The 15159-nt window shown below is 39.2% G+C and overlaps 1 protein-coding gene across 1 annotated transcript in view; it reads right to left on the bottom strand.

The window, feature by feature from the left end:
* LOC127356782 (transmembrane protease serine 9-like) overlaps positions 1-7734 on the bottom strand; it is a 30539-nt gene extending 22805 nt beyond the window's left edge. The window contains exons 1-10 of the mRNA XM_051388805.1: positions 7600-7734; positions 6425-6445; positions 5486-5645; positions 4625-4893; positions 4205-4353; positions 3880-4126; positions 3200-3371; positions 2720-2973; positions 2529-2626; positions 2089-2394 (exon numbers count right to left, since the gene is read on the bottom strand). Coding sequence (XP_051244765.1) covers positions 2089-2394; positions 2529-2626; positions 2720-2973; positions 3200-3371; positions 3880-4126; positions 4205-4353; positions 4625-4893; positions 5486-5645; positions 6425-6445; positions 7600-7690 — 1767 coding nt within the window. The 5' untranslated portion in view covers positions 7691-7734. The remainder of the gene's footprint in view (positions 1-2088; positions 2395-2528; positions 2627-2719; positions 2974-3199; positions 3372-3879; positions 4127-4204; positions 4354-4624; positions 4894-5485; positions 5646-6424; positions 6446-7599) is intronic.
* Positions 7735-15159: the final 7425 nt, after the last annotated feature.

The raw sequence follows: 15159 nt of genomic DNA, 5'->3' as shown, positions 1-15159 counted from the left end.
ATTTAACAGATAATGTGGAACACACAACTGCAAACTGGTTCTGCAGGTTAAAAGACTTTAAACAATGAGACAACATAAGAAGTCTGCTTCGCTGAGAATAAAACAACAGGTGAGACTGTGGTTTGTAGGTATGAAGTGCAGAGAGCACATATTTGTATGATAAGAACAACAACAAAAACACTTCCAAAGACCTTTGAGCGTGCCTGAATGATAGGTACGACATGTATCCTGAGAGAGAGAAGATACAGTTATTGTGTAGTTTCCTGTTAAGATGGTTTAAAAGAACAGCCTCATCCTCCAGTTAACATTTACTTTCTGGGGATTTTATTTTGAAAAAATGGTTGCATCCTTTGCGTCCTGCTTATAAGCCACTGGGGGCTTTATTTTGATAGTCTATGGGGTTTTTATTTTGAAAGCCCCTTTCTGAGTTACCATTAAGATACAGATGCTGTATAGGGCTTTTATTTTTGAACAGTTGGAGGAAGTGGAGACACATCGTCTATCTTTATATGTTTATAATGTATTTATATGTGTGTGTGTTCTGATTCTGATCATCAATCCACCAATCAGAGCAGAGGACCACTGAGAAAACCCTGAAACTACCACTCAAACAAGATGCCGTAATTCAAAAACGGTCGGCCGTACTGTTGACATGATGTGATTGTCAGCATCCCAAGGCTTTGCTGAAGGTACACATACATCATTTGTGTGGATAAAGTTAAAAATGTGATCTTACTCCAGAGATTTCTGCTGTAAATTAACATTGGAGCTTATGGAGCAGATGGTTGCAACTCTTGTTGGTCCGGAGCTCAGAGCATCAAAAGTTTAAATCTGTTTGATTCCAGAGTTCACTGTGTAGAAACAGCACAACATTTCCTACGTTTTGATGTAGAAATTATGTCTAAAGAAGGTACATTTGTGGGAATGAGAGCAATTTAAAGATACATTTTATTGGTAGATTTTACAGCTTCTGTACACTCTAACGATGATGTCACACACTCTAGCCCCGAACATTCCGTCCGTAAGCGCACAATTAGACCAAAAGTTCGCTCTCGTGCAACAGTGAATTTAATATATAGAACATTTAACAAAAAATGTATCATGTCAACAAAGAAGCACAGGAATTAGCTGGAAACCCCAAAAATCACATACACTTATGTTCACCGTCCTCAGTTTGCCTTTTTACCAACTTACTTTAGGAGACCGTACTATAAATATTAGCTGTGTCCCAGTTAATCCTTCTTAAGCTCCGCCCCTTTTTGCTCTGGACTCCAATAACAGTTGAGCAAGCCCGGGTCAACTTCCTCCTTTTCTGTATCTGCATATGCTATGAGCTAGGCTCGTAAACCCCATTTTGAATATGGCTAAAAGATAAAAGATATATATATGTATATATATATATAGTCACATTTTAAGTTGGCTAATATAAAAATGCCAGCGAACTAGCTAGCTAATCTACATCAACTGTTAGCTAGATAGGTAGCATTTAACACAACTATCATATGTAACTAGCCAGCTAATGATTGCTGTTGATCTGTTAGGTAACTATCCACCTAACAATTGATGTCAATTGGTTAGCCAGTTAGCTAACATTTTGCTAACATTAGCAAACTTTAACCATATTCAAAATGTTTTTGTTGTCTTTATAACATAGATTAGCTTAGCATATAGCATATCTAGGTACAGGAAAGGAGGACGTTGACCGAGGCTTGCTCAACTGTTATTGGAGGACAGAGCAAAAACGGGCGGGGCTTAGGAAGGGTCAATTGCAATCTAGTTTGTCACACTGGAAAAGTAAACTCAGTCAATATGCTGACGCTAAAAATACTTGATTTTTGAGTGTTGTTGATGGACACTAGTGACAGCTAATATTGTCCAATTAGATAAAATGTTACAGCAACCCAGAATGCCTAATATAACCCAGCCTACTTCACTACTCTGTTCCTGGCGGTCACCAACAGAATAAAGTCATAGATTACTTCATGTAGCTTTAAGCCTGAATTGTCTCTCAGATTCAACGTTGTTTACTTTCATTTGTGTTCGTCACATCCTGTAAATCCCTATTTACGGATAAAGTTGGAGTTTCTATAAGAAGAGGTGGAGACACGCAGACAAGACGAGGAGATGGAAGAAGATGAAGAAGGAGGAGTGAGCCGGAGCGCCGTCAAAGATGGTCTCGCTGCTGGGAGCTGGGGTGGCGGCGGTGGCTGGAGATAAGAACGTCCCCAGAACCTCTAACAGGAAGGACTGAAAGGTGCTCAGTTTGGTGAAGACCATCGGTGGATCTGCTCGCGTACTACTGGAGGTGTTTGTGGAGTTGTTTTGAATCGATAACACCACCGCCTGGAACCAAGAGCCGTCCTTCTTGCACATCATCGGACCGCCATAATCGCCCTGAACAAACAAACAGATAAGTTCAAGTCCAACGATTTTAATCTCGCTCTGATTATGGAAGTCAGTCACATCTTTTGGTGAATCAGCAGATTGAAAAAGACATAAAAGTTTAATAATCTGCTCTCACTACTCACCTGCTCCAGTGTGAAAGAGCTCGTACAAATGGTGTCTCTTGATGAACTGTTCCCACAATTTACCACCGAGGTCTGGAACTCCTGCAGAACTTCCTCCTCTAAAGTTGGGAATAATAAGAAAATGATGAGACGTGTGATTCAAACCCAGATGGCAGGAAGCTAAAAGAGAGTTAGCATTAAACTGGACTCACCCCCTCCTCGCCCGGAGCTCCAGCCGGCAGCCCAGCACGTCGAGCCCTCGCTGAAGGTTTGACCGTTGTCCAGGCAGATGGGCTGGATGTAGTTGGACAGGGTGGGTTGGGTTGACAGACGCAGCACTGCTACATTAGACCCGGTCAGGTTGCTCAGAGTGATGTTGGTCACATTCAGCGTCACCTCAAAGGGGTTGGATCCATTCTGCTTCAGACGACCCAAAACGACGGTCCATTCAGACGCTACGGGAGAACTGCAGGAGACACAATCAACTCAGTCAGGAAACTTGGTTTGACGACAACAACAAGACCTTCACAGATTCACCTTCTGAGACTGTTCAACCTCTTTGTAAGAAATCGTTTTCTTGGAGGACAGCACTTGTTTATGGGACACTCTGCGTTAGGTTAAGTTCTGTTCTCACAACAGCCACTTGTTCCTCTTTCTGAATAGACCTTTTTCACAGCAGCCCAACTTCTCACCTTGAGAAGCAGTCGGCGTCACTCAACACTGAGTCCTCGGACACCAGAGTCCCGCCACACATATGACTTCCATTCTTCTGTAAGCTCGCCATCCACGGCCAAACACTGGCTGTCGCCACCGAGCTTCCTCCCAAAATACGTGAATTCATTGGGGCTTGGCCGCAGACCACAGCTGGAGAGAAAATCAACATTTCAACAAGTCTTTAAACTCGGACCAGATACTGTTGATCTATCGTTACAATGCCCTGTTGTTTTATCAAATTTTGTTAAAACTCACAGAACTTTATTTTAAGTTTCCAAAAATACTAAACATGTCAGGCTGAATGGATCCTTTTCACAGCAGCCATGAAACAGTAGGGTAAACACTAGTGCTACCAATGATGCTAAGAAACTTATACTTAAGGGTGCTGCTATTGTGCATGTTCCCTTAACCTGCAACCTTAATTAGTGTGAATGTTTTCCTACAATTTCATGTCAAAATGGATACTGTGAAAAAAGTATTTTTTCAAAAAAGTAGTCTTTGGTTTGAATATTTCCATGAGTAAACCATGAAGAGCTGGAACAAGCTGATATGAATACATATGAAACTGTGTAGAAAAATATCTAATATTAAAACTTTTTAAGGAGAAATTTAAGGTTAAAATCCGTGTTTGCAAAGTCTGGACATGGCAGGTACTCACGTTTGGCTGGCGGTGGTGGCAGCCCAGGACAGGTGACGCTGAGGTCACCGTCAGTCCCAGTGGACGTGAAGGTGACAAAGCCCGGCTGGTTGCTGGTGATCTGGCTGTTGATCCAGGACTGATACTGGGACACTCTGGTGTAAACTCCTGGCGTATTAGGCAAAGCACAACCTAATCCAAAGCTCACGATTCCCTCCTGGATCCAGCGACTGTTCTGCTTGCTCACCATCGGACCGCCTGAATCGCCCTTTGAGGAGAGAAACATTTAGGAGAAGGAATCTTTGCAATCTGAATCTGACACAATCACGGCAGTAAAAATTATCACCTGACATGAGTCCTTTCCTCCAGCACGCAACCCGGCACAGATCATGTTGTCTGTGATTGGGACTACGGAGATATAGTCACAGAAACACTGTCGGTTCCCCACTACCGGCACCTCCACCTCCATCAGGTCTTGTGGGGAAGGAAGTGGCACTAGAGAGACACAAATTCAGTTGAATTAACAACACAAGTTGTGAAATATACTTTAAAATGGTTTCACACAGAATGGACTGTTTAGGTACAGATATAAGTAGGTCTGTGGTAAAACCTCAAGTACGGCCTGTTTTCTCTATGAATCAACAACAACCTAAAGGACCTTTGAATGATGGTTAAATTGTTCCGTGTTCCAAAACTGTGTGTTTGCTAATGTGACAGATTATAGTAAAAGTACCCCTACACACAGGTAAAGAAAGAAGTGACCCACCTCCAGATCCAATGGTGCCCCAGCCAGTGACCCAGGAGTCCGTGCCGTTGTAGAAGGTGCTGCCTGAGGCTGCCAGGCAGACGGGTCGAATGTAGTTGGTGAAAGTCACCGGTGAGGAGAGCTTCAGGAGGGAGATGTCATTGTCACTGGTACTGGAGTCGTATGAGGGATGATTGATGATCTGTGTTACTGTCCGATTCACCTCATTGGGGTTGGATCCCTCTTGACTCTGACGACCCAGATACACAACCAGATTGGTTGTGCTGTTGCTGAGGGGATCAGAAGAGAGACGAAACAGTGCAATGACATTGTTACGTGTGTTTTGTCTCTGCTCTGTCCTGTGTCTTGTTCCAGGTGCGGCCCTCCACTCCGACTGGTCAGGCACAACTGCAGTAGTTTAACAATCATACAGATTGCTTTAAAGCTGCCTCGATGGAAGCAGACGAGGCCAGTGGGCCAAGCCTCCAGATAGTGTTGTGGTGCTGTTGGTCGTGAATCAGAGGTGTGTGCTGCTCGTGTTGTTATCATTACTCCCTCAGTGGAGGGACAGTGTTATTAATTAAATGGTTTTCACTTCCTTTCTTTTTAGGAAGTTGTTTTGTGTTAACATTGAACTCATTTACATTTAAATAGATAGTTTAATTGTAAAAATCTTTCTGTTTCCTTTCCTTCTTTAAACACCCGGTTAATTATTAATTGTTGCGCCTCTCTTCCCCTGGACCTCCCAACTAAGGTCGTAACAATTTGGGGGCTCATCCGGGATATTTGTTTAAAGAATATTAGTAAACATATCTATATGTCTTTAAGACCACGTATAGTCAGAGTTTGATGTTGTTGTAACCCTCTACCGTCAGTGCTCACCTTGGGAAGCAGTGAGCAGCAGTCAGCACCCATTCGTTGTTGATGAGGGATCCTCCACAGAAGTGAAACCCTCTGTGCAGACTGACCTGCCAGGGCCAGCTGCCTGCAGGGGCCGGCTGTCCTCCAACAATCCTGGTGTTGAGCGGAGGCTGACCGCACACTGAGGACAGACAGACATTAAAAACACTGAGTGAGCAATCCTCTCCCTTCCCTGGATTACCACTGCGGTAGCACTGAACTGTTGATTGAGGATTATGATCCTGGGAGTGTGTCAGGATGCTTTCAGGTGTGGATTGTCCAACATCCCTCTACCTCTATCGCCATCCCTCGACCCCTACCCTCATCCCTTGTTCCTTTCATCCTTCATCCCTTAACCCCTCGACCCTCGATCCCTACCCCATCCTTTCATCCCTTCATCCCTCAAGCCTTTCCCGATCCATTCAACCCTCCTACAGTACACCACAATGGTTTTCCTTTATTCATAATGTGCAATAAACCTTTTTAAATTCCACATGTTCATAGCCGTGGTATTTGTTAGTGAAAAACTGTTCCACAGGGCCTGAATGAAAACAACCAATCAGAGCCGACAAAGATGGAAAGACCCTTTGGGTTGGAGGCTTCAAGATTGTTGAGTCTCGTTCCCAGTGTCGGTATTTCACTCATCAACTATCTTTGTCGGCTCTGATTGGTTGCTTTCATTCGGGGGCTGGTGGATTCTTGCAAATGCCATTTAAGACCCCAGGAGGAGCCAGAGGAACCTGATGTTTTCACAGTTTATCTTTCTTGTTTACTACATTCAGGATATACTGACATTACCTACTGCAGCTTTAAATCTGTGATTCTGGGTTTGACAGCAAATAACAACAATAAAACATGTTTCAAATATCATAAATGACGGAGACAGGAAGTAGAAACATTTGCATAAAAACTTTGACTTACCACTTAGTTGTGAGTGAGACTCTGGAAAACAGAACAAAAAACACTTTCAACAACAATTCTGTGTTTGTACTCATGTGTCTCGTGTTATATTGATATGTGATATGACTGGGAGGAAATTTTTAATTTTCTCAGATAGCAGAGAAGGAAAATAACCAACTGCTCCATCAGCATCTACAGCTGAAATGTGCCTGTTTTTTTAAATCGCTGCAACAGTAACATTTTTAACTTTATCCACACAAATGACATATGTGTACGTTCAGCAAAGCCTTGGGATGCTGACGGTCACATCATGTTAACAGTACGACCAACAGTTTTTGAATTACGGTGTCTTGTTCGAGTGGTAGTTTCAGTCTCAGTGACACAGCTGATGTTCCTCTGCTCTGATTGGTGGATTGATTATGAGCTATTTTTAGCAGCTTGTTGCTGGGCAGAGATTAACAAAGCTGACCGTGATTGGCTCAATTGAAAACATTTTAATATTCATATGTTCTATTGTAACTTCATGAAAAAATGTAAATACAAGTAGAGCCCCATCCAACTATCTTCCACCATCAATCCATGTGAACATCAACATGTTCCATTCAATGTATGTAAACGTGCAGCTAATTGAACAAATAAGAAGGTTTGGTGACAGCAGCTGTAGAGTCAACATAAACGTTTTTACAATGATGAAGAATGATTACAATGATAGTAATTATTATTGGCACACAGGGCTTTACTTTATTCAACATTTTCCTTAAGATTTGTTTTATCATTTACATACATTTTCTTCATGAATATTTACTATTTAGTAGGTTTTATATGTTTTGTTTCTACAATCTTGTAAAAAAAAAACAAGAACATTTTGAACAAACTCACATGTTCTACTGTGACATAATTCAAAGATCCTATAGTGGAGGTTGTAGCCTAGCATCAGTTTAATGGAGTTAATTCAGATTCAGATGTGTGTTTAGGTTCATTTTACTAGTAAAATTAAGTTCATCAAACTTATTTATAGGTTGCTGAAAGTAACCTGTACTCGTTTTTAATTAGGTTCAATATCACGTGAAAATAAATTAAGTTTACCAAGATAATTAAGTTAATCTAACAAAGTAATATCAGTAGTTTTAGTTCACTCAACAGTTAAAGAAAGGCATTATATTGGTTCAGGTGCGTACAGCAAGGAGGTTCCTTACCTTGTGTGAGCAGAGTCAGCAGAGTCGCCACACAGATCACTTTGAAGAAAGCCATAACTGAAAGTTCATATGATCGGACCTGCAGCCACATAAATATCCTCCTTCTGCCCTCCCTCTCTCTCTGTCTCTACCTCCAGCACAAACACACCTCTCTACGCCTCACGGACAAACATTACCTGTCCAACAACACTTACCATTAAGATTTAACATTTAAAAACATGATATAATACATTGTAATGAAACTGTGTAGTTGTGTCTTCTTGTCACATTTCAGATTTCTTTGAGTTGGTTTGAGGCCCAAAAATCAAAGATTGGAGAAAAGTCCAGAACAGATTTGTGAATCAGAACTTTGTTTCTTCTACTTTCCTCTCAGATTGATCTGCAGACCCTTTGGAGGCCCCCAAGCCCTAGGTTGGGAACCACTGGATTAAACTGTATATGAAGTATGGATGCATATTTGGGTTTATGATGATTAATAAACTGAAAATCAGAAGCTTTATGACACAGTGGCACTTACATTTCTATTAATGATATAAAGTCAACTTAAAGAAAACGAGTCACAGGAACAAACTGGAATTATATCACCAATAATTAAAATAATAATAATAAATGTATTATTTCTACAGTAATGTTTTTAGGGATTGAGTAACTGCACGTTAGTATTTAGATTTGAACCAGGACTCACAGTGACCCACCCAGACTTTATGAAGATAAGACATTAAAATGAGGAAACAGATCATATCTGTCGACATTCCTGCAAGTTGACAATCAGAAGTCACGCAGAGCAAGTACCGTCCAACTTCCTGTCCGACGTCATTTTTTAATCCTTACAGGTGTTTTTTTACCGACCTGTCACAACTCATGAATACTGTTTTAGAAATACTCTGTAGCCTGATTACTGCCCTAAAATCTTTGATTACAGTTTATTTCTCATAAAAATCAACTAAACCTTGAATCATAAAACATTGTTTGGTTTCATTTTTGTCAGATTCACAAAGTGAAGTAGAAGTATCACAGTGAGTTCAAAGACTGCATTTAAATACATAAATATTATCAGTAAAATACTCTTAAAGGCTTAATTTGTATGATTCTGAAGCCTTTTACATCTTATTTTATTGTATTAGACACTTTTTATTGCCAATTAGTGAAATGATTGTAACGTAACTTTAGAAATGAAACACTAACTTTAGCTTATAGATCGAGTTCGCTAACATCTTCAACTGACCAAAATATTCCAGCACAAACACACACACACACACACACACACACACACACACACAATGATTGAGACTGTTCAATTTAACCATCAGGTGTGTCTTTAAATGATCCAGCGCTGATTAGTGGAGAATCCAACAGGTTCACATACAACACACAATATTATTCTACCATCCAACGATAGAAATATTACATTTATACAGTGAGAACACATTTATAAGACAAAATACATGAATTTCCCCACAAGATAACATCTTTTAATGACAGCGTAAACGGCACAAATCACATTGAATCTGATCTTTTCAATTCTGATTGAGACCACTTTCATATGTGGTCCAAATCAGATGCTAGATCTTCATTCGTTGTTCAAGTCAGTTCGGGACTGTGACCTGTTCACACTGGGATTAGATATGGCCACAATCTATTTAACAGATAATGTGGAACACACAACTGCAAACTGGTTCTGCAGGTTAAAAGACTTTAAACAATGAGACAACATAAGAAGTCTGCTTCACTGAGAATAAAACAACAGGTGAGACTGTGGTTTGTAGGTATGAAGTGCAGAGAGCACATATTTGTGTGATAAGAACAACAACAAAAACACTTCCAAAGACCTTTGAGCGTGCCTGAATGATAGGTACGACATGTATCCTGAGAGAGAGAAGATACAGTTATTGTGTAGTTTCCTGTTAAGATGGTTTATAAGAACAGCCTCATCCTCACCTTAACATTTACTTTCTGGGGATTTTATTTTGAAAAAATGGGTGCATCCTTTGCATCCTGCTAACAAACTACGGGGGGCTTTATTTTGATAGTCTATGGGGCTTTTATTTTGAAAGAACAGCCTCATTCTGTGTTACCATTAAGATACAGATGCTGTGTAGGGTTTTTATTTTTTAGCAGTTGGAGGAAGTTGAGACCTGTCGTCTATCTTTATATGTTTATAATGTATTTATATATGTGTGTGTGTGTGTGTATATTTGTGAGAGAGAAGAAGGACAAAATGGCTGACATTAAAAGTGGAACAATTCATCAATTCAATTTTATTTGTATAGCGCCAATTCATAACGGAAGTTATCTCAGGACACTTTCCAAATAGAGCAGGTCTAGACCGAACTCTTTATAACATTATTTACAGAGACCCAACAGTACCACCATGAGCAAGACCTTGGAGACAAGGGCAAGGAAACACTGCCTGTTAAAAGGCAGAAACCTAGGACAGATCCTCCGGCTCTAGGTGGGTGGTCGTCTGTCTCGACCAGTTGGGGTGAGAGAGAGAGAGAGAGAGAGAGAGAGAGAGAGAGAGAGAGAGAGAGAGAGAGAGTCCATGAGAACCTGCGAGACGAGAAAGCACAAGAACTCCGGGGAAGAAGTGGAGTTAGTAACATGCATTAATGGGACATGAATGAGTGCAGAAAGAGAGAGGAAGGGAGGAGCTTAGTGCACCATGGGAAATCCCCCGATAGTCTAGGCCTATAGCAGCATAACTAAGGGAGGGTTCAGGACTCACCTGATCCAGCCCTAACTATAAGCTTTATCAAAGAGGAACGTCTTAAGCCTACTCTTGAAGGTGGTGAGGGTGTCTGCCTCCCGAACCACAACTGGAAGCTGGTTCCACAGGAGAGGAGCTTGGTAACTGAAGGCTCTGGCTCCTGTTCTACTTTTAGAGACTATAGGAACCACAAGTAGCCCAGCATTCAGAGAACGTAGTGTTCTAGTGGGGTAATAGGGTACTATGAGCTCTTTAAGATAAGAAGGGGCCTGACCATGAAGAGCTTTATAGGTGAGGAGGAGGATTTTAAATTCAATTCTACATTTTACAGGGAGCCAATGCAGAGTAGCTAGTACAGGAGAGATGTGATCTCTTTTTCTAGTTCCTGTCAGTACTCGTGCTGCAGCGTTCTGAATTAATTGGAGCGTTTGAATGGACTTATTGGGGCAACCTGATAATAAAGAGTTGCAGTAATCCAGCCTTGAAGTAACAAATGTATGGATTAGTTTTTCTGCATCTGTCTGTGATAGGATGTGTCTAATTTTTCTAATATTACGTAAATGAAAGAAGGCAGTCCTAGAGGTCTGCTTTATGTGGGAGTTAAATGACAAATCCTGATCAAAGATAACTCCAAGATTCCGGACAGTGGTGCAAGAGGCCAAGTTAATGCCATCTAGAGTAACTATATCTTTAGACAGTGAGTCTCTAAGGTTTTTGGGGCCAAGTACAAGAATTTAACATCAGAAAATTGCAGCTCATCCAGGATTTTATGTCCTTAAGACATGTTTGTAATTTAGATAATTGATTAATTTCATGGGCTTGATCGATAGATATAACTGCGTGTCATCTGCATAACAGTGAAAGTTAATGGAGTGATTCCTAATAATGTTGCCTAAAGGGAGCATATATAAAGTAAATAGTATTGGTCCAACTACAGAACCTTTATTGAAGATTCATCGTTAACATGTACAAACTGCGAGCGATCTGATAAATAGACTTAAACCAGCATAGTGTGGTTCCTTTAATGCCAATTTGATGCTCAAGTCTCTGTAAAAGAATATTATGGTCAATGGTATCAAATGCAGCACTAAGATCTAATAATACAAGTACAGAGACAAGTCCATTGTCAGAAGCAATCAGAAGGTCATTATTAACTTTAACCAGAGCTGTCTCTGTGCTATGATGAACTCTAAATCCTGACTGAAAATTCAAATGAACTATTGTTATGTAGAAAGTCACACAACTCTTTGGCGACTACTTTCTCCAGAATCTTAGAGAGGAAGGGGAGGTTAGAGATCGGTCTATAGTTGGCTAAAACCCCTGGGTCAAGAGTGGACTTTTTAAGAAGGGGTTTAATTACAGCTACTTTAAAGGACTGTGGTACATATCCTGATAATAAAGAAAGATTAATCATATCCAGTAAAGAAGTGCCAATTAAGGGAACAACTTCTTTAAGCAGCCTAGTTGGGATCGGGTCTAACAGACAGGTTGATGGCTTCGATGTAGAAATTATTTTAGTTAACTGATGAAGATTGATACCAGAAAAACAGTCTAAATATATATCTGAGTTTACATTAGTTAAAGTTCCTGAACTTGGAGAGCCAGTGATAACTGTTGAGGGCATTTGGTGATTAATTTTCTCTCTAATAGTAATAATTTTATTAAAAAAGAAGCTCATGAAGTCATTGCTACTTAAGTTTATGGGGATATGTGGCTCAATAGAGCTGTGGGTCTCTTAGAGTAACAAGTCATGAAAATAAGATTTTAATTGAGCCAATCACAGTCAGCTGTGTTAATTTTCGCCCAGTAACCAGCTTGTCTCAACTGCTAAAAATAGCTGATCATCAATTCACCAATCAGAGCAGAGGAGCATTGAGAAAAACCCTGAAACTACCACTCAAACAAGACGCCGTAATTCAAAAACTGTATTTAAAAAACAGGCACATCTTTCCTCCAGAGATTTCTGCTGTAAATTAACATTGGAGCTTATGGAGCATTTGGTTGGAACTCTTGTCGGTCCGGAGCTCAGAGCGTAAAAAGTTTAAATCTGTTTGATTCCAGAGTTCATTGTGTAGAAACAGCACAACATTTCCTACGTTTTCATGTAGGAATTATGTCTGAAGAGGTAAATTTGTGGGAATGAGAGCAATTTAAAGATACATTTTATTGTTAGATTTTACAGCTTCTCTACACTCTAACGATGATGTCACACACTCTAGCTCCGAACTTTCCGTCCGTAAGCGCACAATTAGACCAAAAGTTTACGCAGTTTTTTGCAATTTTTCACAATAAAACGGTTGGTAAATCACAAGCAAAAGTCATAGCACACCTCTCCCGATCAAGCCGTACGTTTTGATGTAATTTTTGTGTATGTGCTGGCAAAGCTGCGGGACTAGTTACGCGGTAATGAAAAAAATGCTAACGGAATATCTGCCTCTAAAAGTTAAACAATGTTAATAATCTGTAAAAGTTTGTATGAAGTAACAAAAGAAGGATTGTTGGGTGGGAACGAGTTTATTAAGTATGAATGAGGTTAAACTGTTTCATATAGTTTCTAACTGAATGATTAGATAGAAGTTGACAAAGAGTATAAATGACTTTGAATACTTGGATTAAGGATGTGAAATATATAATATATAATTTAAATTGTACAAAGAATCAAACTTCTGTGAATGTCACTGAACAGTTGGTTAAATGTCACAATGTGGTCAATATCTTTAATATTAGAGGATTTGAATTTAGTTAAAAGCTTAAAGAATACGTGAAAAGTTAAAAAAGAGTTTTCCATTTTGTGATTTGACCATCTGGACAATCAATTAATTATAAATTGTTTTTATTGTATGTCAGGTGTTTGGAGAGTTCCTGCATATGAGTCTAAGAATCTTACTAGTTTTAAAGGAATTGGTACAATTAACTTAATTTAGCCAAGTTACCTTAACAATAAATACTTGAGTTACTCAAATTTAATGTTTCATGCTTAAATTGAATAGTACATAAAAAATTTAATTGTATACATATATGTTGTTTTTATGACGGGAACTACGGCACTGCATTGTAAAATTACAATTAAATTATACCTCTGTTGTCAAATGTTAATAATAATAATAATAATAATAATATGTTTTTGTTTAAGGTTTCACATATTGGCAGCGTGCTGTTTGTCAGGGAACGGATTGCAAAAACAAGATCTGAATGATAATCAGTTCTGAGCAATCATTGATCATCTCTCTTTGGTGTCCTCGTATGAGAGAGACAACAAACGGCGTTGGTATTGACAGACGTTCGTAATCGGAGAGGAATCTAATCTACAGTCTCACAGCATTCAGACAGCGAGCACTTCCTCTTGTACAGCAACCAAAATAACCTAAAATATCAACATCAGTGGTTGGAGGAGCTCACAGCACACTCACATCTGGTTCTGGGTAATGAGTACTTTTTATTTTAAAATGTTATTTTAGCAAAAACATGACAGCCTCCTTCGACACCACAATCTGGATGTTTATGGTCGGATGTTGGTCAGTTACAGTCCCACAATCTGAGCTTAAACGCAGAGTCAGTGGAGCTCACTTTATCCCGTAATGTGTTCTTTGTCCTCTTCTGTTGTTTCCATATTGTTTTAACTCCACAGCAACTTGTAACTCTGGTTTTTATACAATTTTATTATTATTATTATATAAATGTATCTACCTTACGCACCCTGAACCCCGAGATTCCCCAACCGGAGGTAGAACAATGTTCTTTATATTCTCCAAGGTCTCACATATATGAATGGATTGGTTTAACTGACAGATATTGTGAATAAAAAAAGTGTAAAATAAAGTTAGAATGGGAGATGATACACCCTGGACTCAATTTCATAATACAAGCTCTGATTGGTTCCAGTGTGTGTAATTTAGGATTTAGGTAACACTTGTATCATCTTACGTTATATATATATCTTATCTGTTTTTGTCTACTGTCCTATTAAATGTGCTATATAAATAAACTTGAATAGTTTTGTGTTGACTCAGACAGGAGGTGGAGTGTTTGTGATTGATTATATTATTACTTCAGAGACAGTTTGACTCCAGAGAACCAGACTGTGGGAAGTGAATTATTGTTAATTTAATGATCTCTTATGATCATATAAGTTAGTGCTTTACCAACCTTGCTCCATAAGGAATTATCATTTATCATTTATTAAACTGACTCATTTTATGGATATTTAATATTAAATTATAAAACTGTACAATGAACCCAAACAGTGAACTCAGCAACTGCAGGAAGTTTGTGTAAAACAAGAGATTTGGATTCATTTTGAGCGGATTATTTCCTGTTAAGGGAACTTTTTATACAGTTCTGTCTGTATTATGAATTTATAAAATAATTTTTAACAATCACACAGATTTAATAAGATTCTTTATGGACAAATTCAGTGTTTTCTTGTCCTTTGTTCTAATAGACAATTTACAGTTCTTCACAGAAGTGAACCGAACACTGATATAGGCCAACTGTGTCTGTGTGTGTGTCAGTTTAAAACCAAGGCCTCGTGTCCCCACATGAAGCTTTGGCGACCTCTATCGGGGGGTTGGGAACTGCTGACATAAGTGACAGACTTAAATGTCTGATAATTTGTTGACTTTTAATGCCACATTTAGACATTTATATTCAATGATTTACTCAGAAAGAATAGAATATTAAAGTAAAAATCTTAATTTGTGATTAAATAAAGCATATAAATATATATTTCTGCCTCTTGTCCCCCCCCACCAGACTCAAACAGATCACATACCCATAAGCCATCTCTGTAGTCTTATTACAGTGAATTGGAAACATGTCGTTGCTGCATGTGAATAATAAAAAAAAGAGACCAG

The sequence above is a fragment of the Dicentrarchus labrax genome, unplaced genomic scaffold (genome assembly GCF_905237075.1).
Source record: "Dicentrarchus labrax unplaced genomic scaffold, dlabrax2021, whole genome shotgun sequence".
Lineage (NCBI taxonomy): Eukaryota > Metazoa > Chordata > Actinopteri > Moronidae > Dicentrarchus > Dicentrarchus labrax.
Note: the sequence above shows the minus strand (reverse complement) of the source record. Positions and strands in the feature narration are given on the sequence as shown.